Here is a 24,439-nt window from a genome sequence, read left to right as displayed (position 1 = left end):
GAGCGGGGCTGGGGGGCGCGGGGATGGGAACGGCTCAGGGAGATGGAGCCTGCGCCGAGGCAGCAGCAGCAGCTTCTGACGGGTTTAAGTTTCTAAATGCCAGAGCCTGCCATTGATGCCTTCATTTTTCTTCTTTATTTCAGCCGTTATACAACCAGCCTTCAGACACCAGGCAGTACCATGAAAACATTAAAATGTAAGTATATGGCAATAAAGGCTGCTTTAAATGTCAGGTCGGGCATTAGGCTGGAGCGGGAGGGATGCAGGCGAGCTCCCAGACCCCGGTTAATGCTGCTGAGGGATCACGAGCATCCTTTTAGAGCCGGCGTTTGGCTGCTCCGGGTGCCTGGAGCATCAACCAGCTCCAGGAGCAGCTCCAGGAGCCCCAGCACTTGGGAGCTGTGGATTCAGGCAGATGCTGAAGGTGCTTTTGGGTTTTTCTCGGGGGTGTGGATGCACATCCTGGCCGCTTTCTTGGTGTTCTCCCAAAGAGCATTCACCTTGGGTGTTTTCTGCTGTGTTTCACGCAGGCTGGAGTGCAAAATGGGCTGCTGACGTGTGTGTGTGTGTGTGTGTGTGTGTGTGTGTGTGTGTGTGTCTGCATGTGGGAAAGACGAGGTAAAGTGAGAAGTTGCAATTACAATTGGATTTTCATGAAGCCCCTTTCTAATGTCTAACAACAACGGGTTATTTCAACGATACAGACCAAGACTTAGCAATCGTCTAACTCGACTTAGCACCTCAATACATGATTTAATCATCAACCTGCATTTAATAACCACAGCGACTTCCTGAGCAGAGGAGAAATGTTAACAGGCAATGAGAACGGCGATAATGGTGATTGTAGCTGGAAATTTCAATAGTCAAGCCAGATCTGAAACTTTTATCTGCCTTGAATGAAGCGGTGATTGCTCTGAGCAGCCTGCAGCGTCTCTAGTTCGGCGCGGCCTCGGTCAGCTGGCGATAATCATCTTGAATAATCTATTAGCAGAAGTTAATAATGTTTTGCTTTTCAGCGGTGTGTTAATTGAAATTGTTAATTTCTTTAAGGAAAGGGTTAATGGAGCTGTGCTGCAGGGGAGCGCGGTGGTGTTTAGGTGGTGTTTAGGTGGTGTCTGTGTGTCCCCGAGGGCTGTGGGGAGGAGCAGGGTTTGGTGACGTGACCCCACTCGGTTCCTGCTCCACCCCAGGCTTCCTGTGTCATCCAGGCAATGTAAAACCTGCAAACCCCAGTGTCACCCTGAGCCCTTCAGTTCCTGCAGGCCTCAGCAGGTCCCCAAACACCCACCCCAAAACACCAGGGTTGTGGCCTGGGTGCTGTGAATAAACCCAAGGTGCTGCTGTGCTACGCATCTCCAGGGCAGGGGAGCATCATCTCCTGGGGACCAGGAGGGATGAAGCAGTGGGTTATGGGGACTTCTTCTGCAGCTGAGAAACCCCCGTAGCTTTTTGGCGATGCTTTTCCCCTGTCGTTCACCAATGAAGTGCTCCAGGTGACAACTGCGCTCTTGGGAAGAGCGATGGTGCCTGGCAGAGGGTCTGTGCTCCCCCCCTGCGTTGGAGGGGTTGGTGGCTGCTCAGCCACCTCGTGCAGCATTGAGTGAATGTGCTCTCTGTGTTGTGGCACTGGCCTGTGGCTGTCACTGTCTCTCAGGCTCCCCTGAACCCCCTCTTCTCTTGGGGGGCCATCACAAGGCGGGCGCTAAGGTGACCATTTCAAGCTCATCGCTAGTTTTGTCTTGGCAATGAATGAGTTAAAAGCAGATTCAGCTCCTTCACCCGCTCTCCATTCCCCTGCCAATATTTGTGATCACTTTTTCCTGTGATTTAAACCATTTCCTGTCCTCGGTTGCTGCCTGAAAGATGGGAGCAAAGGAGAGGGGACTGACTGCGCAGGTCAGGAGTGAAGCAAACCGGGGATGGGATGTGAAACCCCATCAGAGCAGCTCCCCATCCCTTCCTTCGCAGGCATCCACAGGGTTATCCCAACCCCGGGCATCCCTCCCGTGCGGCTGTGGTGGTGACAGACCAAGGAGAGGCTGGCGCAGGCAGGCTCGGGGTTAACGTTCGCTGTGATTAATGCTGCAAAAATACGGGAAGGAAACCACACGTTTTAATGAAAAGCCTCCGTCTCCTCCTTCCAGAAGGCTCACAATTAGCTGCCTTCAGCTGCTTATTGATGCCAGCCGAGCACATTGGCGGATCTAGGTCAGCAAAAGGCCCTTGAGCGATCTGGGCTCCAGATGTTGGCTGCTTTTGACTGCGGGGGCCATCTTGGAGGTCCTGGGGTCTGAACTGCGCTTTGCTACTTGTTGATGGAGCTGCGAAGTCGCTGCGTGCTGTTCTCCCATCTCTGGTGTCCCTGAAAGGACTTTTGGGTGCTTGGGAGACAGGTACAACATCCAGATTTCAGTGTTTCCTTTATGATTCAGGGTCCTTTGACCAAGAGGAAAGGGTATTAAAAACCATTTTGACCAAATCATGCTGGATGGCCAGACCCTACCCACACCTTCTGAGGTCTTTTGTATTCTTTCCATGTTCTTCATGTGTTTCTTGCTGCTCCAGAAGTGCAGCTCCTGCTCCGTAGCTGGGAGGTGGCAGTTTTGGTCGGAGATGCAATGGGTGCTCAGGGTGCTGGGAGCCCTCGGCCAGAGGCACCAGGAGCATTGCCAGGACACCCCGGCCGTGCTTTGCCGAGGTGTAGTCGGCCGCAGATGCTCCTGAACACCCTCAATCTGCGGATTTAACTGCGGTGAAAAAGCCTTTTGGCGCATCTGGGTTGTGATCCTGCTCACAAACCTTGCTGCGTGCTGGCTCCGGTGCCCTAAATAGCAACTGCTCCCACGTGAAGCTGGTTAAACCTGGGCACAGGAGGATGGCCAGGCTGTTCCTACTCACAGATGCCTTTTTTTCTACTCACAAATGCCTCTTTTCTTCCTTTCAAACATTTCCCAGGGTGGATCTTTATGTTCTCCTCAGTCGAACGTTTGCAGGCGTCGGTGGGAAGCCATTTGAATATCGCAGCGCCAGGATTCCTCGATTTCTCTCCAGCCTTGCAACGCTGGTTTAATCCTTCCTGCTTGTTTGCTTTGCTTTTCAGCCGGGATGAGTCACTGGTGCTAATAGAGCTGACTGGGGAGTCACCGGGAGAATTGCAGCTCTTGCTCCAACGTTATACCGCTCTCTTCTTTTCGGGGAGTTTTATGGCCTGTCTCCTCTGCAGTACAGTTAGAATTAATTTCACGCCCCAGTTCATCCCAGCGTTTGCAGCTTCAGAAGCTTTTAAGTCCTCGCGGGTCCCTTCGGTTCACCTGCGAGACGTGGTTAATTTTGAATGCCGCATCTGCCGCCTGATCCGCAGCACGGAGCGGTTCGTGTTGACCTGCCTTTGGGACCGCAGCCTTTCTGTGTGAAATACCTGCGGCCTCGGAGGGAAGGGCTCTGCTGCTTTCATCAAGGAGGATGAGAGCAAGACGGCATTTAACGCCCTCATTTTATTAGGGATGAGTTTGGCCCTTGCTGCCTTTCAAGGTGTGAATTGTTTGGCTTTGCAATGGGCTGGGAGGCTCCTTCGGGACGCGTTGCAGCCCCGAACGCAACCAGAGGCTGCTTGAATGGTTCTGCATCGGTTGAGAAGGTTGCAAAGCCACGTTAGCTTGGTTTCGGTTTGGGTTTTGGTGGTTTTAGTTTTTAGATTTTGCTGAAATACAGCAACAAATGCAGGGTCGCTCACCTGTGGTCTGGGTCTCTCATCTCCTTGTTTTGGCAGCCGGGTGGATGAGGCGAGAGCTGCTCTCCCTATCCCGTGGTAGCGGTTGTGTGAACCCTGCAGGCTCCCAGCACCAAAGATATTCACCTGCTTCCCTTGAAGGGCTTGAAAAATGACAAGGTGTTGTTCGCATGAGCAGGATCGATTACCTGCTGTCTACACGGAGAAATATTCTCCGATGGGGCCTTCCTCTCTGCGCAGGGGATTCCTGCTCAGTCAGCCATGAGGAGCAGCCCTGTGGGGCTCTCCTGCCCCCTTCTTGTAATCACAGCGTGGGGGATTTGCGTTTGAAAGCCAAACTTCAGCTTCTGAGCCTTGACAAAGCAGACAGGAGGAAAACCGGAGAGCCCAGGGTGAGTGCGTGCGAGGTGCTGCTCGCAGGGTTTGCTTTAACCCTGCCCTTCGAGAGCTGCTCCTTGATTTTGTGGCGAAATGCGGAAATATCGGGGTGAATCCCGGCTCTGTCCCCTTGAGAGGTGTCAGAGAGCCAGGCCAAAACCTTGCTGTGGTTCTGGTTTTCTTGTGTTCGGACTCCTAACACTTGCACACCTTTCTGCTGCTGATAGCTTTTTTTGGGGGGGAGCTTTACCTCTTCAGAATGAAAACCCAAAGTCAAGATTTCCAGAGAGATTTCGGGGCTTCTAAATACCTTTTTCATTTACAAATGCACTCCCCCCACCGCTTTCTCCCCAAAGAGCAGAACAGCTTTCTTCTGAAAATCCACTAACTGCAGCTTTCCAAATCACTTGTCACTGGAAGATGTAAGTCATCTTTTCATTACTGGCTGTTTAGGGGTTTTAGTAGCACAGGATTGCCTCTAAATTCATAGTGGAAGCCTGACATGTAACGCAAATGCTCTTCCCAACCCTGTCATTACTAATGCATTCTCTTTCAGGTCTTTTTATTAGCGCCTGTCGACATTTTCCTCATTAGAAATTCACCTAGCGGCTCCCCGTTCATCCCATTCAAGGTTTCTCATCTCTTTTATTCTCCCTTGGCGTGCAGTGGGGCAGAAGCGTTGCCTTGCAATGAATCAGTCGGTGATGGGGACACATCGCAGCCTCCTGCTGCCTCCTCGTTGCCAGTGCCAAGCCAGGGCTTGCTTTTGGGTGTTTTGTGTGGATATAACCAAGGGCATCACTTGAGCACCGCAGTGGGAGCATCTTCACGAGGAGGTGGCACTGCAGGGACCTGGGCAGGCTCTGATAACGGGGTGCCTGTGTTTGCAAAGGGATTGGAGCACAAGCATCTCGCTGGCCCCAACTTTTGAGCCATCAGATGCATTAACAGCACAGATCCATGGATTACAGTGGTGACTCTGGACCTTCAAAGCTGACTGCGTTTTGGACCTGTAGGGCCCAATTTGAGAAGCTGACTCTGGGGTCAATTCACTAAAGAGCCGCTGTGCTTTGCATCCCCAGAAAGCGTTTCTGAATATTGCATATCCAGAATATATAGTGAATCTGCTCCCAGCAGCTGGCTTTCCAGGAACGTGTCCTGCCTCGGGGTTCAAAGGTTAGAGCGTATTATGGGCCAGTTCAGAGCAAGGCAACGGCTGAGGGCAATGACCCAGTGCTCCCCTCTGGACAGGGGCAGGGATTTGATGCCTGCCCTGGGACCTTGGCATGGGCAATGCGCAGGATCCAGCGTACCAGGAGACACACAGCTGGGCTGCTCTCCGTTGCCTCTTCTTTCCCCTTGGAGCGTTCTTGCTGGGCTCCTTGGTGCCGTGATTTGCAGATCTCCAACACCACTGGGTTTGGCTGGAGCCGCCCTGAGGCTCCTCCATTCCCGACCCTCTCCTGTGTGCTCCATCTCGCCCTGCAGTGGCTTTGCCAGCTGCTCTTCGCAGGCTTCATCCCTGCTTTGTTTGCCGTTTGATGAAAGACGTTCCTGTGTAATTAAATACCCCTGATTAGTTTTGATCAAACAGCAAAGCGCCTTTCATCTCGCCCCGTACCGGGCCAGGTGTGCCGCGCTGCATCGCCTCTTTGTGTCCTCGGGAACCTTATCCCAGCGCTTCGGCCGTGTCCACGCCTGCGTGCACCCCAGCACCCATGCATGCGTGCACACACGTCCTTTTTGAAATCACAGCCTCCAGAAGGATCGTAGCCAAGTCATTCCTGTGTGCCCCAGCCAAGTAACTCAAAAATCAGTGTTACAGCTTCTCTCCTTGACTGTGGCTCCGTTGTGAAAGCCAAAAAACCCGAAACCAACCTCGTGCCAAGCCGGTTAAGGTGGAAGTGGCTGCTCCCACGGGGCTCCCTTTGCTTTGCTCCGAGCAGATGTATTTCGCTTGGTGGTTTGGTGCTGGGAACCACACTCTGGTGTGGGGCTCACCAGTGAGGTCAGTGGGGTGAGGATGAAAAGGATGAAAAGCTCCTGCAGAATCACACCCAAAATGGTAGAGAATATTTGACTCCTGCTTTGGCGACACTCAACCGTGGAGCTTTGAGTTTGGTGTAACTCAGAGGGTGCAGAGAAGGCTCAGGGTATGCTCGTCTGGTGGCAGAAGGACTGGGATAGCTTTTGGCGTGGGGAAGGTAACAGTGTGGTGTCCTCACCTCGGAAAAGGAGCTGCCTTAGGAGGGAAGCGTTAGAAATGTGCAAAACCGGGGCTGCTCTGGGGTAGGTGAGTGGGAATCGTGTGCCAGTTCATTGCAGCTGGTGCTGCGTGGAACCAAGGGCCCACCAAAAATGGGCTTTGACATGGGCACACCAGGGAGCTGTGGAGTCAGAGGCGCAGGGATTAGATGAGTTGTGGACCGCAGGGATGGGGATGTGCCAGCTGGCAGCCCCCAGCAGCTCCGTGTCTCGCTGGGTCCATCCCAGCCTGCTCCAGCCCTTGGGAGCTGCATGGGGCACGGCTGAGGACGGGGCAGTGTCCTCCCAGCCCGGTGCTGTGTGCAATGTGCGCTGTGCCAGCCCAGCAATACTCGGATCTGTCCACAAGAGTCACTGTTGCTTTATCTAAGGAGCCTCCGCTCTTTCTGCCTGCGAACCACCCGACTTCTTCACCCCGTGGAGGTTCAGGTCTCCATCCCTGGTGCTTTTCTGGTGCGAGGATTCGGGCTGCGCAGGAGGGCGATGGTGAAGGATGGCAAGAGCAGCCTTTCCGATGCGCTGCGGGTTATTTCGGTGCAGGGCTCCCAGCAGACAGCCCTCACCTCCCCGGCGGTGCCGCAGCGGCTGCGCTCGCCGCTTTGATTTGCCCAGGGAGCACAGCATGAGCTTGGGAGACGCGTGGCCCGAATTAACCTCGCTGCAAACGGTTTCCAAGTAACGGCGGTACATGCAGCAAGATAAACCGTGAAGCCTATTTATATTTACCCAGCTTGTATTAACCTTTGAAAGGTTGACCTTATGCAAAACAAAGCAACGAAAAGATAAAGTGGCAAAAACATTCAGGGCATGAGGGGGTTTTGTTGTTGCTTCTAATCCTTTCACTCTCTGATTACTTCAGCCTTGGCGGTGGTAAACAGACACCAGCTTTCAAGGCATTTTTGCAGCTGCGGAGCTGTGAAGTCTTTGCCTGTATTCACACTTTCAAGGTCAGCCATGATGCAAAACTCAAGGCAACCCATGAGCTGCGTAAGAGCTGCTAATTTGCTTTATTTACTCTCCCCATAACGTGTGCAGCAGCAGCGGATCCAGCAGCAGCGCATCGAAGCCTCACCTTGCTCCCAGATGTCACCCAGGCTGGCGTGGGGAGGGCAGGGGTTGGTGTGGCCGTGCTGGCCCCAGGGGACCACCCGTGCCCCCTTGCTGGGGCCATCCCACACTGATCATCGTGAGCATCACCCCAGTGGTTTCCTGCTGTTGGCGTTTCCATCTCCTGCTCTGACCTTGCCCCCAGAGATGGATGCTCTGGAGCAGTGGGTGTAGCACAGCCTCGCTCCTCGTTTCTCCTGCCTCCCTCCCTGCAGCTCCGTGCCTCAGTTTCCCTGATTTTGGAAGCGAGTGCTGCTTGCAGAGAGGTGAGCTGTGAGGTTTAGCTCAGGCAGGCGCCTGCAGCTCTCTCCGAGGCTGCTGGGTGGATGCAGACAAAAGCCAGCGGTGTGCTGTGATCCAGCAGGGAGGAGCCGTTGGCAGCGATGTTTATTAATCTGTCTAATGAGGTGGCCTCTGCTCTTTGCAGTGCAGCCCAGAACAGCAGCGAGTCCTCTGTAAACACACCACCAAAACTGAGCAGAGGCAGAAACTGCCCCATGCATGGACTTACTCAATTTTTTTCCCCCACTCAGTGATTGATGCCATTGATACTCAAACCCTTGCTCAGAAAACCTTTGTGGACCCAGGTGTCAGCTCTGCAGGAGCCTTTGGCTCCGTCACCCGGTTGTGCCTTCTGCCAATGCACAACTGGGAGTGCAGGGCAGCTGGGGCTGTGTGGCTTGAACTGGGGCCTGTTCCCAGCCTGTAGCTGGTGTTTTCTGTTTGTAGGAGGAGTTATGAGCATTGCTTGCTAGCGCTGATTTGAAATCAAGGTCTATTTTTGCACCGAGGCGTTCAAGGCAAAGTCAAAGGGAATGAGATGTGGTGCAGCTCAGCCAGTGGATCAGGGGCTTCACGTGTGTCCCATCGCTCTGGTAACCAATTCAGAGGGTACACAAGGTGGAGTGCAGGGCAGCTGGGGCTGTGTGGCTTCAACTGGGGCCTGTTCCCAGCCTGTAGCTGGTGTTTTCTGTTTGTAGGAGGAGTTATGAGCATTGCTTGCTAGCGCTGATTTGAAATCAAGGTCTATTTTTGCACCGAGGCGTTCAAGGCAAAGTCAAAGGGAATGAGATGTGGTGCAGCTCAGCCAGTGATCAGGGGCTTCACATGTGTCCCATCGCTCTGGTAACACAAGGTACAACATGTGAATGGTACTGTTAGGACCAGGAATCAAGCCCAGTGTTTCCTCTGTGGTGAACTGCAAAGAGGCCATGAAGCTGAGTGTGGCCATGGGGTGCAGGAGAAGAAACCACTCCTGTCCCAAATCCTGGTGCAGCCTTTTTGGGCTGGGGGCACCTGGGGTCTGACACAGCTCTGCTGTTCCCCAGCTGTGACTGTGCAGGGTTTTGGTGATGCAGTGAGGAGATGGAGAAGTGAAACACTTGGGTACTTTCTGGGATGATTTCCACCCTCAATTAAGCCAGGACTGCCCCAGACCTCCCTCTAAGTGGGCTGGGTCCTCTCCCTCTTTTCCAAAGAGTCCCCTTTGCCGCTGGTTAGGAGGTTTTTGAGGGGTTTTCTCCCCTCCTCACCAGCCAGGAGGGAATGAGGAAGCAGCCAGGACGTCTTTTCATTCTGCTAAAGCCTGCAGAACGTGCCTGTGTGAGGCTGTTAAGCTCCTGATCGGTGATTACACACTGCAGCTCTGCCTTTAATCGGGATCAAAGACTTAAGGAAACTCCTTTGCCCCCGGTCTCTACCTTTTACCTGCAGATCTTATGGCCATGAATGTTTGTAACAGGAACGACTGCGGGAGGCTCGGAGCAGGCTCTGGGCACTCTCTGCTTTGGCGCTGCTCCTCTCAGAGCAATTACTTTGTGCTGTATAATGAAGAAAAGCAGCCAGGGCAGTGCCTGGGCAGAGGCCGGGTGGGTTGTGGTTGCAGTGGCCGGTTTTTCTCTTGAGGACTCACATTCTGTAATTGGCCAGGCTTTCCTGGCCGGTTCCCACTGCAGCATTGCTGGGCAGGGCTCCAGGCAAGCAGGAGGTCAGGAGATATCTGCGTCCTTATCAGCACCTCGGAGCCGGGGTGGGTAACCCCAGTGAGCGCTGGCAGCCCCGTCACTGCTGGCCCTGGGGAGCCACCTCCCACCACGCAAACTTGGCCTGAGCCCCTCGACTTTTGGGACCCCGGTGGGTTTTTGTAGGTCAAAATGTGAAAATAATCAAGAAGCGGCCTGGCCCGTTGGTGAATGCGGAGTGGCTGCTGTTTCCAGTGCTGAGCACACGGTGAATGGAGCACAATTGGGAGTTAGTGAATTCAATTCTCAACCCTAGCCCTGGTTTTACCCAGCACATGTGGGTGAGGTTCCTTACGTTTGTTGGTCTTTAAGCTGCCATGGGGTCCTCAGGTAACAGCGTTTGCTGCTCTGAAGTCGGTGCCGTTCTGAGTTAAGGTGGAAGCTGCGCCGCTCCTTTGGGAGCGGGGAGAGCCAAGCTTTGGGTTTGAGCCACCTTGTTGATCACCTCTCGTCTCTGTTTTTTCCCTTTACAGAAACCAGGCAATGCGGAAAAAGTTAATTCTGTACTTTAAGAGGAGAAATCATGCTCGCAAGCAGTGGGTAAGTGATTCCCTTACACCTCGTTTTCTGTGTGTAAAGCAGTGTAATTTATTACGTGAGAGAAAAGGGCGTTCTCCAGCAGAGAGGTGCTGGAGCTCCGTACTCCGCCTGTTGCATTGCTGGGGCATCTCTTAGGCTTAGAATAACTTGGATGCTAAGAAGGGGTCCCCGATGGTGCTGCAGGCAGCACCTCCCTCCACAAGTGCCCCCTGCAGAGCGAGCATTTGGGGATGGCTTCATCGCAGCAGAGCCCCTCATTGATCCCGTTCACAGCGCAAATGTCTGTTTTGTGAGTAACTGAACCCGAGGAGAGGTGTGAAACAAGCTGACTCTGCTTCCGATAAATGGGCTGGAGACTGGTCTGACTGTTTCCAGCTGACCACAGAGCCATTTTCGGGGAATTTGTGGTTTAAAGCAAAGACCGAGCTCTGCGCCGGTTCATTCCTGGGCAGCTTTGGTGGCTCCGGTGTCCATCGAGGAGCTGGTTCCTGGGTGTAGCTAAGGGGGACGGTGGAGTTTGTTATGGGGCTTCAGAGGTGTTTGCTGCAAGTCGCTGGTGAAGAGAGGAGAAAGTTGAAGTGGGATGTACAGAATTCATATGGTTTTGGCACGGGCGGCCGCGTGTGGTCGTTGCCAGCAGGAGCAGGGAGGCGAAACCAGCACTGAAGGGGAAATGCCAGAAGCAAGCAATGCTCCCCACTGGGAAGGGGGATTTTGGGGTGTCTTTCCATGAAGGGATCGCGGCTTCACGTTTTACACGGAGGATGTAAATCCCGGTTCCCAGCTCGGTGTTGCCGTTGCGGCGCGGGCTCAGGTGCTGGCGTTGGCATCTTCAGCTGCGGACGGTGCAGGTTTCCGAGCGTCTGGCGCTGGATTTGGACAGAGGTGCTCCAGCTGGGAGGAATTGCTGGAAAAAGTCAAAACAATCAGCCCTGGGAAGTGGCTGGAAGGCTCTGCCTTTAAAAGCAGTTCCCACTAAGGCTGTTTACAGAGCCATTTCTGAGCCAGCAACCGAATTATTTTCATATTTTCCCCCCATTTTGTAGCCATCATCCAAAAGCCGTGGATCTGGCATTCCAGAAGATGCTTGTGTCTCCCGTTTGTGTCCAAATACACGTTTATTTCTGCGCTAAAACCTCTTCCAGGCTTCTAGCAAGGGGCTGCAGGGCTCACACCTTCAGCACACGGTGCTCGGGACTCCTCTGCCACAGCTGAGGACTCCTGCGGTTGTGGGAAGCAATATTCCCAAAACGGGGCTTGCAAAGCTTCGCGTGGTTTTATCAGAGCCAGAAGGGAGGTGCTCAGGAGCTGCTTTTTGGGGGAAAACGGCCGGTTACTGCGCCAAATCTGGAGAGAGAGTCGTGAATACCGAGGAGCTGGGGGAAAAGGTTTAATTAGGCTGCGAGAGCGCGGTTCCTAAAATACGGCTGAAGTCGCCTGTCATGCAAAAGAGGTGAATTTCTGCCAGCCGGTTCGTTCAGTGTCCTTGAAAGGGGATTTTTCAGTTTAGGGAAGCGTTTTGCCTATTCTACAAAATAGGCGACATACGGTTGCTGAATGTGCAGAGTGAATACATTTGCTGATTCTGTTTGCAAAATGGGTTCGCTTAGCTATTTTTCTGCCCGTTTTGTAGCAGGCCCTATTTTTAGCAAAGCCCATCTACGTGCCAGCGCTTCTTTCTGGCCCTTTTTGCTTTCCTGGGCTGTTGTCAGCGGGGTCGGAGCTCGGTCCCTGCGGGGTCCAGCCTCGAGAGCCCCCACCAGAGCATCCGTGGGGTGTCCTCCTGCTTCCTCCAAGGTGGGCACGGCAGCAGACGTTGAATTGCCGTCGGAGAGGTGATGCTGCGGAGCGAGAAGGGTCGAGGGAGCTGTTGTGGCTGTGAGAGGTTTGTATCTCCATCCGCCGGGGAAACCAAACCGTGGGGCTCGCAGAGGAATTGGAGCGGTTCCTCCCGTCACCTTCGCTCTTCCCCTGCGAGCTCCCCGGGGCTTGGCACAGGCTCCACGCTGCCTTCAGCTGCTACGGCGGCGTTACTACTCATCCAGTTTTAGATCCGCGTGTCGAGTCCGGTTTGGCTCGCCGTCACTGATGGGTGTGATTGAGAGGCGGAGGGGCTGGTGAGCCTGGCCGGCCAGGGGAGTAGAGGAAGCACCGGTGCTAAAAGCCTCCTGCTGAGGAAAGGACGCGCTTGCTTAAGGCTGCTTGGAGAAGGAAGAGAGATGCTTCTGCTCCCAAATTGCCCGACTGAGCGGCTTCTCCTGGTGGCTGAGCTGTGAAGATTTGGGGACGCGCGGCATTAGCAGGTGCCTGCGGCCGTGGCTTTTGAAGGATGGTGGCGGCAAAAGGTTTCCAGGAGCGCATATCCCACCTACACCCCTGCGCCAGGCAGGGATGCTGCACACCGGCCCCGCTGCGGTGGGTTTGGAGCTCGCGTGGCAGGGGGCATCGCTTTGCTCTGTGGTGGGAAGGGGCTTTACGAAGCAGACGCCAGTCAGGAGTGCTCAGCCAGGCCGTAACGGTGTTGGTGTTGCTGTTCCCATCTGCAAATACCACTTCCTGAAAAGAGGAATTCTGGATAAAGCTCTCATCCCAAGGAGTGGAAGAAAAGGCACGAAGAGCCTTTCCAAGCCTGGAAGCTTTTCCTCAGACCGAGTCCTGGTGCTGGGCCATTTCCCGGCTGCACTGGGGGCACCGGACACATCCCAGTGCTGAGGCTCGATGACCCCTGTGGGGTATTTTTAGCCTCTTCCAAAATGCAGGGCTTCAGGAAGCCTCTGGCTCTGCAAGGAGGAATCAGTTTATCTGGGGGAGGGAGCGTTAGTCTGCATCAGCCGTGGGGTTTCATGTGCTTTGTCCTCTTCACGTTATTGCCAAGGGGCCTCCAGGAGGCCGGGGGATCACGGGACGTGGGTTAATCCCAGGTTTGGGATGGCTGCACCAAACCCCCGTGCTGGGGTTGCTGCGATGCCGGCCGTGGGTGCTGTGGGTGCCTGGCACCAGTGCTGGGCCATGGAGCTGCCAGTGCTTGGGGTCCACAGCCTGACTGAGCTGCTTGGTGTGGGGTAGCCCAGCTGCCTCTGACCTGGAATCAGGCGTTTCCATCAGTTTGGGGTTTTCTTTTTACCTTATTTTGGTGGCTGAGAGTGAGCAAAATGAGAGCAGAGCCCAGCTGGGAAATCCTACATCCTTGGACTTCCCTCTGGTGCTGGGGCACGCGGCAAGAGATGAGTTGATTTCTTTGAAGTCTGGATTCCCCCATCTCCACCCGTTCTGGACGGGGCGAGGGGGCGACCGGGGGTTTGCCATCAATTGTTTTGCAGAGCGACATCTGCTTTCGCTTCCTGATACGGGGCCTAGAAGGCGTTTGCTTGACTCAAAATGAAACCTTGAAACGTTCCCTCTTGTCCCCCAGCTGCTTGCACGCAGGGCTGGGCGCCATCGCTCCTGTCACCGCTGCAGCTGTCGGGGACCGTGGCCTTCTCGGCGTGGGCATCGCTTGTCCACGGGTGACCTCCTCCCACAGCAGAGAGGAGCGATTTGAGGGGGTGGAGGGAGGCTCATTCGTGTTGCAGATGATATCTTGATGCTGTGGTTGCTGGTCCCATAAAGACAAAGGAGAAGCGCGGTGCTGGACCCGTGTGGGTGCGCCATGAGGACGTCACGCAGGGGACGTGGCCTGGAAACCCCTTGCAGCCCCGCGTTTCGGCAGAGCCCGGGTTTGCCCTCAGTGAGGATGCACTTGGCCTGATCCTGGGCCAAAAAGGAGGAGCAGCAGCTGGAAACCGGCTCTGCTGCCCTCCTGTGTGCCCTCCCAGGGCCGTGTTTCGGTCCCTTCTTGCGTGGTGGCCTCAGGCAGGCGACTTGGTCGTGCATCCCCCCCGCATCAGGCACCCATGGCGCTGAGGATGCTCAGGCAAGAGGGGCGATGGGTGAGCAAGGCCCATGTCTGTGTTTCACCAAAGGTAAAGGTCTGGAAGGGAAAACCCTGAGGGCACCTGATGGCCTCTTTGGAGAATTTGCCCTCGGGTTGATCCCAGACCCTGGAGCGTGTCCATGTCCTAATAAACCAAATTTCTTTAAGGGATGTGACTCCGTGGAGGACCAGGTCCTTCCTGGGCACCTCCTGAGCTCCCCCTCTCCCTCTGCCTCTTCCAGGAGCAGAAGTTTTGCCAGCGCTATGACCAGCTGATGGAGGCCTGGGAAAAAAAGGTGGAGCGCATCGAAAATAACCCCCGGCGCCGTGCCAAAGAGAGCAAAGTGCGGGAATACTATGAGAAGCAATTCCCAGAGATCCGGAAGCAGCGGGAACTGCAAGAGCGCATGCAGAGGTTAGAGGAGAAGCGGTAGGAAGGGGCTGAGCTGGTACCAGACAGCCTTTCTCTTTTTTTTGGGGGGGACGGGTGTGGGATTTGGTGTTGGGAGGAGCCATCTGGGATGGAGATCGGTCCCGTTTCTCCCTTTCTGGTCAGATGCTTTAATTGGAGCATGGCAGGGAAAAGAGAAGTCGGCAGAGGTTCTAGGAATGACCACAAATGGAGTGAAGTGACTCGAGTGTCTCACTGGAAGGGATGTCCCCTGTCTGTCCCCTCCCCTGTCCATCTGCTCGTTGAAGGGTAAATGAGGTCATGGTGTTTCCTGCAGGGAGGAGACACAATTTCATGATCTCCACCCTTCTTGTGGAAAACTCCCCGTCCTTCCCATTTCAGCGCTGGGATCTTGCCCAGGGACACCTGCTGTGTGCTGAACCCAGACCCTCGTGCCAGCATCCCTTGTGCTGCACAAACAGCTGGATGTGTCCAACCTTCCTGATCAGTGGCTTTATTTTAGCTTAAAGAGAAGGGGAGAAACGGTGCTGATGAATGTTTTAATTTTTACCTGCTTAATACGCAAAGTTTTAATTCCTTGGGATGTGTGGCTGCTACATTGGGTGATATTGGGGGGGGAATAGAAGTCAATGGCTGCTTTTGATTTAGAAGTTCCTGCAGCCTTTGCAAACCAGATGTGGTGGCACAGTGCTGACACCGATGCCTCGATGCTATTGCTGTGGTGCAATGAAAATATGGGGGGGGACTATGGTTGGGTATGAAATGTCCTTCTCTTGTAGCGATCCAGGAGGTTGGCACAGGTAAGGAGGGTGGTTTGAGGCTCTCGACCTGTGAGCCCTAAACCCAGGGGCCATGGGGGCCGGTGGTTTTTGGGCTGTCAGAGCCCATGGGGCTGCAGTGGGCGCCGTTCCCACGGCGTGGGGTGTTGGGATATGGCCATGATGGAGGTCAAAAAGGAAGGTGACAGGGCCAGGGGGGATGTGGCGAGTGTGGTTTACAAGGTGGAGGATCAGCATCTGAGTGTGTCGCTGCCCTTTCCCAGCAGGGTAGGACAGAGGGGCAGCGGTGGGCTCGCCATGTCGGCCGCACGCAGCGAGCATGAGGTGTCCGAAATCATCGACGGGCTCTCGGAGCAAGAGGTGAGACCGGGTTGTCCTTCCTCCTTCCTCTTCCCCCCTCGCTCCGCTCTTCTCCGAGCAAGCCAGGAGAGCACTGCCAGGTCCTGTGGTAAAATCTGATACCAAATCTCAGCAACTCGAGGCCACATTGAGGTTGGGGAGGTGGCCACGATGCCTCATACACTTTCTGGACAGGATCCGAAGTGAGGTGTCTGTTTAATACCCAGCAGCATCTTTCCAGCAACCCAAGGAGTGTAACGGAGCTGTGTGATGGTTCTGCAGGAGCAAAGCATGGGTCACAGCACCCAGGAGCTGATGGCCAGCGGGGCAGGGCTTAGTGGCATCCGAGTGCCTCTTAGGGACCTGAAACCCCAGTGTGTCCTGGGTAGCACCACACAGACCCCTCCTGGCTGCTGGTTTGGACTGGAAGCGGCGGTGGGAAGGGAAGGAAGGGTGCTGGTGCCCTGGCTGCCAGGTTTTTGTGTTTCGTTTTGTTTTGAATGGGCTGCGCAGCTCGACACGGGGGAATCCTATGGGATGAATGGTTTGTCCGTGAGCCAGTTGGCCCGCATCTTCTGGGAGTGCTCCATTCATCCTGAAACATCCCCGCGACCTTGGCTTCCTTTGGGTCTGGTTTCACAAGGGCTCCTCTCTCTTGGCACGGAGCTGCAGGGAATGGATGGCGTTTGGGAGGGGAGAGCAGCCATGGCCCAGCAATAGCTGAGGAGCAGTGTTTGCTGCCTGTGAGCTGCGGTTTGCTCCCTGGGTCCTGGCAGTTTGCTGTTAAAGTGATGACCCGGAGGATGTGGGTCTCTGAAGCAGAGGGAAATTTCCCAGCTCTGTAGAGGTCATGGCCATGGGGACTGTTAGACGATTATCTGCACCCCAACAGCCTTCTGCTGAGCCCCAAGGCTTTGCCCATCTCAGAGGAGACCTCAAGAGCTTCCAGCCCTTCCTCAGGTGGGAAAGAGCAGGGAGGTGAGAGCCAGGGAGCATCACTGGCAGTAGTGGCCAGCACGTTGCTGGAGAGAAGACAGGGCTGGGTGTATCCACAGTGCTCGGCACCCCAAGACCCTGCCAGGCGAAGGGAGAGGTCCTGTGCTCTCAGCAGGGGCTTTCTCCCTTCGCCTGGGGCTGTCTGCAGTTGTCAGGGTCTTGTCAGGATGGATGCTCAGGCTGCGAGCTGTCTGTGACCTCCCACTATGAGCTGACACCCCCAGGACACCCGAAGCAGCCGGTTGCTAAACAGGAGGTGTCCTAGTGAGGATGAGGAACATGATGAAATGAGCTGAAACGTCCGTGTGCACGCAGAGAGCTGTGTTTTAGGAAGAGGAGGTTGGGTCTGCTCAGTCGCAGCGGGGAAGCAGAGCGATGGTGGGCAGGCCGGGGGTGGCAGCTCGCTGGAAGGGATTGGGCATTGCTGTTCTCCCAGGAACCAGAGTCTAGTTGTGATTTAAAATCACAGCACTTGAAGGGCTGGATCTTAGGTCTGGCCTGTGCCACCCCAGGTGTCAGGGAGGACTCAGAGTGATGGTGCTGCCAGCAAAGAGGGAGTTCAGAGCATCCCTCCATCCCTGCAGGGTGGACCTGTGCCCGGGAACCACCAGCAGCTTGGCTGAAGGGACAGTCCTGGTGCTCGGGCAGGGGATGGCACGAATGAGACATCACTTTGGCCACTCTGTTGCAAATCCTTATGGAAACCAGCGTGCCCAGTCTGTCCTGTCCTGGTGTGCAGCCAGGGCTCTGGGCGAGCTCTGCACTGGAATAGGATGGAGGAAAGGCATCAGGTTATGTCCCAGGGTGTTGCACTGGGAGGGAAGGAAGGAATGACGGCCCCGTTACGGTGACATTTGAAGCCTCCTGGAACAACATTAGGTTTCCTGTGGAAGGGAAACACAGCGTCTGCCTCTGCCCATCCTTTCTGAAAGCTTGGCAGTCCTGAGCTGCTTCCCTCGCAATTCGGGGTGAGGGGCTGAGGCTCCCCGCAGCCCTGGGTTTGATGGCCACCGCTGCTCTGCCTTGTCTCGTCACGGCCGGGAGCCGTTTTGCCTAAGTCAGACATTTCCACACAGCGTCTTAAAGCCTTTTATTTCAGAACGAAAGATTAATTGTTTCCTGGCTGACAGCGATAGCCTCTTTCAGCGTTTAATTTACAGTTACCCCAGCAATAAAGCTGTCTGGTGCTTGCTTGTGAATTCTCCCGTTTCCCCGCCTGTCCTTTCCTCTCCAACATCTGTCCCCTGCGGTCCCCATGGTGCTGACCAGCCCTGCTCTCTGCTTTCCCCACAGAACCTGGAGAAGCAGATGCGCCAGCTCGCCGTCATCCCGCCCATGCTCTACGACGCCGACCAGCAGCGCATTAAATTCATCAACATGAACGGCCTCATGGACGACCCCATGAAGGTCTACAAGGACCGGCAAGTGATGAACATGTGGAGCGAGCAGGAGAAGGAGACCTTCCGGGAAAAGTGAGTGCTCCATACACAAAACTGTTACGTTTTTGGGTTTTCATGCCTGGTTTTTGGGCTCTGTGTGTCCAGAGGGATGCTCAGGGCTGTCTGCGTCCAACCCCCTTATGCAGACCCCTTTCAGCTTCCCTCAGTGCTCCATCCTGCGCTGGATTTGCCCCCAGCTGCTGTTCCCATGGGTGTAAACTCCAGAGCAAACTCTGGGCATGGAGCTTCCTCCTGTTTGCAAGCAGTGCAGCTTCCCTGTATGAACAGAGGTTACCTGGGGGACTGCTGATCCCTTCTCTGGCTCCCAGCTCAGTCTCACATCCAGAGTTGTCCATATCTCATAGCCCAGCGTTCTCCATTTGCACAGAGGACCAGAGCATCCTTGGTGCCCTCAATGTGAAATCAGCCCAGGATGGACTCTGCTGGGGCTCGCTGCTCTGGACACGAGGGACACGGAGGTGCAGGGGCCACTGGGACCACCTCATCCCAGCACCACCTTAGTCCAGCCTGCAGGCAATGCCGAGACAGCTCCATGGATGACCAGCAGGCCCACGATCATCCACGCTGGAAGCCTCTCCGTGTCCAGGATCCCTCATCCAGTCCCTCCTCATGGCAGCTCCTGCTTGCAGCTGAAATAACTTAATTGCCAAGACGGAGCGAAAAAGAACAAAACAAGCAAAGCAGCTCCAGGCATTTTGCAAAGGAGAACCCTCGTTGCTAATTAGCCTTAAAATGTGACACTCCAAACGAGGCCTGCCCGCAAATGACGCAAAGGCTAATTGCTTGGTCTTTAATGGCGGGGCTGGGCCTGGCTAATAGGGCTGGAAGGATCCACACCCTGCTCGTGCATCCTGCTGTGCACGGTGGTTTCTGTGTCATCACCGTGGGGGGTGCAGGGCTCGAGGCATAAATACAGCAGGATTTCGGCTCGTTTTAAGAGATTGGTGCTTAGGAGCTGTCAGGAGGACCCAGGGAGTCCTGCCCTGGCTCTTGTCCCCATCCCAGTACACGGGAACCTGAGCTGCCTGGTGGGCTGCAGCCTCTGGCCTGGGTGTTTAAGGTGAACCAAAGTTGTGTCGTCTGTGATCGTGACCCAGAGCCATCCTCTTCCTGAGGCTGGGAAAACCCGGTGCAACCCCTGATGGTGGGGGCTCTTGGAGAAGACAGCCAGGCACTGCAAGGCCGACAGGCTCCGAGTCTGAACTGATTTTAGCCGTCAAAACATCACCACAAGAGTCTGATTTGATTTGCTGCTGGGCAGGATTTCAGGTCTCTTTATGGAGAGCCCATCGCTGTCGTCCTCCCTGTCCCCCTGGCCACGGTTTACTTATGGAGGAGCAGGGATGGCTGTGATACCCCTTGAATCCCGCTCAGGCATTGAGACTGTGTTGTGCTGGGCGCTGTGAGAGCACAGCATCTGTCCCTCACCACGGGGACACAGCCTGGCCCATGGAAGTCACTGGATTTTTGCCTGCATTGCACAGCTCACTCAGCTCTTGCCTCTGAGTTGTTTGCCCAGGGCATGGAGCTGTGAGCTCCTGGGAGCCGGCAGAGCCACACACGTGGAGCAGGGCAGAGCCTATGGCGATGGTGACCTCTCCATTGGGCCCAGCGCTGTCCTCCAGCCCCAGCACAAGATCCAGGCTCCCTGTGCCTTGGCGATGCAGCAGTTAACTGTCCTCCTGCCAGCAGGGCCCTGCATGCCAAGGGCTTGTTGGCCTCCAGCACTTCCCTACCAGCAAGGCGAAGAGATTTGTTGGAGAAGACATCTCTGCGCTGCTCGCTGGCGGGCGATGCTCTCTCCCGATGCTGCTGACAGCTCCTCCGCTCGCTGGGCAGGAGGCGTTGCCACCGGGGATCTCTTGAGCAACGCTGCAACGTGGCAGCTCCGTGCTTCCTCCTGGGGCTTGGGTTTCCCTTCCCGTCCTCTGCAGCCACCCCTGCAGCCCAGCCTGGCCCCTGGTCCTGCTCGGCAGCAGGGACAGCCCTGGCTGTGCTGCGGGGTGCTTGTGGTCAGCCGTTGATGGCGATTCCTTGCCCTTTCCTTCCCAAATCCCGAGGCTGCAGCCGGATGTGCAGCTGCCCGCTGTGCCCATCCTGCTGCTGGTATGGCCTTGGGTGGCCGTGGGATCGAGCAGGGTGACGAGGAGCTGTGGGACACTGCCGGCCCCCCTGCCCTCTCCCACCCCATGACAAACGTCTGCGCATCGAAGCTCCCAACCAGCCTGGCTAAATTTAAAGTTCCTGTCTTTCTGGGAAGCTGAGCAGCAGACAAATACTTTCTCAAACCCTTAAGTCCCTTGGGAAGTCCCGGCCTTGCTGCCTGGGGCACTGCAGCCCAGCTGTGAGGGGGGTCAGAGCCAGCACCCACACTGACCCTCTCCCTCTCGCTCCCCCAGGTTCATGCAGCATCCAAAGAACTTCGGCCTGATCGCATCCTTTCTGGACAGGAAGGTAAGTTTTTGCCCTGCCTGGTGCTTTCTCTTTTCCATCACACGGTTCCCGTGGGTGCCGCAGCAGCCAGCAGATGCTGGGCACCTGTGGGTGGTGGTGGCTCAGAGCCCCGGACACGGTCCAGGCTCCCCACGTCCCCGCAGAGCCAAGGGACTGAGTCAGCTGTGGGGAGATGGGGAGCTCACACCATGGGATGTGTGAACACATCCAGCCTGGCGCGTAGGCGATGTAGCCCACCCCGTGATCCGCCCTGGTGGAGCGGCTTCCCAGCATCGCCCACAGGCGCTTTGCACCAGCCAGGCTGTCACGCAGGGGGTGCGGGCACCCGGCTGCCCCACATGAAGAGGAGGGGGCCCCGATTTGCTCAGGGGTGCGGACTGAGTCCCAGCTCATCCAGCAGTTGGGGTTGGTGCCGTGTATGCACGCACATCCCCTCGGGGTTTAAGAACAGTTTGCTCACAGGAGGGCCTGACTTTTCCCAAGCTGCTGTGTTGTGTTTCTTGGCCTCTTCCTTTTTGCTGTTTATTGGGTTGATGGTAGAAAGGTTTGAAAAAGAGACCAGAAGGAAGAGCGAGTCTCTGGTCCGGTTCTGAGCAAGGCAGGTACCTCCAGTGGGACAGATGGACAGACCCAGCCTGCGAGGACACGGATGGAGGTGCTCTCCTGAGCAAGAGACACTGGAGAGCTGCTGCTTCTCTGGTCCTTGTAGTTAGGTGCATCCTCTGCCCATCTCATGCAGAGTCCACTCACACTGGGAGAACCCCTCTGCTTTCAGGGGAGCGCCCTGCAGACCTCTTTTCCAACCTGAATTACATTATAAATAGTTTCTAAGACCTTGACTTTCCTGTCCAGAGCAGCGAGCAGGCAAAGGCCAGCAGCCACCTCGTGCTGCTGTTGTCGCTGTAAGATACCAGGCTCTTTTCAGCCTTTCCCACTTGTTAAAGCCGCAGTCGGTGGGACTTGGATGATGCTCACAATCCGGTCTGTGTTCCAAGCTGTAAAATGTCTTCTAATTTTATTTGTACTCGTTTGTAAATCAGGCTGTAATTATGATACAGAACACATCTATTATCCTGTTGGAGAGAGATGCAAAGTATGGCTCAATGTAATGAATTAATAGATTTTTAAATTGCATTATAAAAAAGTAGTGATCTTAGCCCTTGGAACAGATGACTGTAAGTTTTTGTGTTCGTGTGTGTAATCAGGGCTGGATTAGAAAGGGATCCAATTAACACTTGAAAAGTTGCAATCTGTTTTTGCAAATGGTCCCACTCCTTGCACGGGGATGGGGAGAGTACAGCACCCAGGCACCCCCAGGAGCACCCAACGGCCCCCGGCTCGTGATGGGTCTGGGGGATTATGGGTCCATGCACCCTCTGATCCTGTGTGTGAAGCTGCAGCCCAAAGCCAGTGTCCAGGTGCCCCTGCTCTGCACCCCATCTCCATCTCCACGTCTGCGGGATGGCCCCAGTCTGTCCTTTGGAAGAGCCGAGCCCTTTTACGGGCATCGTCCCCCTCTTGCAGCTCCACGAAGGGCTTGGGGAGGGAGGAGCGGGAAAGCCTCTTTGGGCTGCAGATCTCTTGAAGCAGGAGGAGACCTGGCCATGGCAGGGCCTGGCGCTGCTCCTGGAGGTCAGTGCCTTCCGTCCCCTGACTCGCCCGTGTCCTTGCAGACGGTGGCAGACTGCGTCCTGTATTACTACCTGACCAAGAAGAACGAGAACTACAAGAACCTCGTGAGAAGGAATTACCGGCGGCGCGGGAAGGGCCAGGTGAGAGCAGGAGGAGCGCGTGGAAACCTTGGGCTGAGCGGGGAGATGCAGCAGTTGGCACTTGCAGCTTCTCAGCGGCGCTTTGAGCACCCCAAATGCGTCTTTTCTCCCCTCCTCAGATGGAGATCTCGCTTAGGCTGCTGTGGGGCTGTGGCTTTGCTCTGTGTATCTTTTCAGAACAAGCTGTTTTGGGGCGGTTGATGTTTGTCTGTTCAGTGCCAAGGTCACAGTAGCTTTAAAAAAGCAAACAACAACGCTAAGGTGCTTGAAGAAGGGGATGGAGTCAATGCAGAAGACCTGGCCCGGGGTTGTGGGTGCAGCCTGCAGTTCTGTGCAGGAACCGAGCAGGGCTGGTTTCTGTCTGTCCTCTGGGGATGGGGCTCCTGGGATTTGGTTGGAGGGGCTCCTGTCTTGCAGAGCCTGCAAAGGCTCATCCTATGGACAAAGGCATGGGAGGAGGATGATCTGGGTTGGAGCAACTTCTGGTGACCGCCTGAGCAGAGGTGTGTAAACCTAAAGTGCCAGAGAGTGGCTGAGAGCTGGAGGAAACCCTTAACCCTTTGGTGAAGGGCCAGGCAGGTACCCAAGGCACCACGAGGTACCTGGAGGTGGGCGACTGCATCAACCCGTGCCGTTACCATGGCCAAGATACAAATCTAGACGTGACCGTGCCAGTGTTGCTGCTGATAGCGCAGTATCCAGGTACCCAGACCAGCGCTAACCTTTTGGGCAGGTACCTTGTCCCCGCGAATGCTTTCAGCCAGAGGAAGGTCCCGCTGGTGGATCCGCAGGTCCATGGAGTGAACCATTCGTGAGGTGACCGCGTGGGGAGCCTCTCCCCAGATAATGTGGGGACAGGGATGGAAACGCTGCCCTGGCCGCGCCACCGCTGACATCAGCAGCTCCTCACGCTGCATGGCCATAAAAAGCAGCGCTTGGGTCTAGATCCCGGCGGGGAGGCAGATAGGTAGCCTTGCTGCAATTTGATTTCTGCAGCATTAAGACATCAGAATAGCTCGCACATGACGAATGTCATGGACGGGGCCCAATTTTCCCTTCTTTTTTTCAGAGACGTTAGAGATGGATAAAGCCCTGTTAGATTATCCCGTCCCTCTCCCAGCAAACGCAGGGTGGTTCCCTCCAGTACATTTTTATGGTGTTTACCATGGTCTGTTTTGTTAGATCACAGCAACTAGAACATGGGGCCACATTTGTTTCTTGTTAGCAGTGCAGACATTTAACACAGCTCGTGCTGGTTTCAACACTGAGTAAGCAACAAGTGTGGAGGGAGACAGGCGATCTAACGCCCTGCCCTGCATCTACCTGCCTTTTCCCGTGGCCACGGACCTGCACCCACCAAGCACTGGTTGTATTTTGTATTTCCCATGCTCTGAGCACGGGTTTTCCTGCTGGTAAGGGTTCAAGCAATTAAATGCCGGAAGCGAGATGTAATTGGTTTAGAGGAGGGGAGGAGAAGGTTGACTTTTACATGGCATGAGGTGTGATACAAAGAGCATTTCAAGTGGCCCTGCGCTGTTTCCTCGCTCCTTTTCTCCCGCAGAGGTTGGTGGGCTTATTTGCTCTTGGAGGCTGCGGGGAGCTTGAGAGCGAAGCGGAGATAATTACACGTCGAAATAAAGCTGCTCCGGTGTCAGGATTGTCATTGTGGCCTACTTATTAAAAGTCCATTAAAAAAATCAGAATCCCACTGCTCCCTGGCTGCTGGTCCCCTGGCAAAGGATATTCCTCATAAAGCTGCCACTTACTGCTCAAAATCTCCTGCCAAGAGCGGGGACTTCACATGATTTTGCTTCCAGTCTGCGCACTCTCCCGGGTGAATGAAAGGCGCACGCGTTTGATGGATCATTATGCATAATATTCAGGCTCCCGAGATGAAGATCCTTTCTAAAATAATCCTCTGTGTTCAGGTATAGAAAATGCCATTTAACCCTGAAAAGGGGGAGGGAAATCAATGGGAAGAGGAATAACTTCCAAGTGTGTAATTTCTCATTGAAAAAGCAAGAAAAAAAACCATAGTTGGAGTTAGGGTGAAACCATCTGAGCCAATGTTCAGTGTACAGCAATAAGCATAAATTTGCATGAGCTTGGATTGAAAAGGCCCTCGCGCGGATGCGTCGCCTGGGGGGCTGTCGTGGTTGCTCTTCGAAGAGCATCTCTCTGTGAACACCCCCAATTCTGGAGCGGGGGGCACCAAAACCAGGGCTGGGCAGTTAATGCCATGTGCTCGGCTCTTGGGGCAAGCTGTTCAGCCA

General features: G+C 55.0%; 1 protein-coding gene across 1 annotated transcript; it reads left to right on the top strand.

Annotated features, from left to right (window-relative positions):
* Nucleotides 1–160: 160 nt before the first annotated feature.
* Nucleotides 161–22,977, top strand: LOC104547693 (nuclear receptor corepressor 2-like; the record flags this gene model as incomplete). Its single annotated transcript, XM_010193499.1, has 8 exons — nucleotides 161–196; nucleotides 9,975–10,041; nucleotides 14,197–14,384; nucleotides 15,412–15,505; nucleotides 17,774–17,952; nucleotides 20,340–20,394; nucleotides 22,068–22,219; nucleotides 22,900–22,977. Coding segments are annotated over exons 2-8 (803 nt in total), but the record flags the coding sequence as incomplete, so codon positions are not given.
* Between the last annotated feature and the right edge of the window lie 1,462 nt (nucleotides 22,978–24,439).

This window comes from Mesitornis unicolor, unplaced genomic scaffold (genome assembly GCF_000695765.1).
Source record: "Mesitornis unicolor isolate BGI_N332 unplaced genomic scaffold, ASM69576v1 scaffold20951, whole genome shotgun sequence".
Classification (NCBI taxonomy): domain Eukaryota; kingdom Metazoa; phylum Chordata; class Aves; order Mesitornithiformes; family Mesitornithidae; genus Mesitornis; species Mesitornis unicolor.
This window is presented reverse-complemented; position numbering and strand designations above follow the sequence as displayed.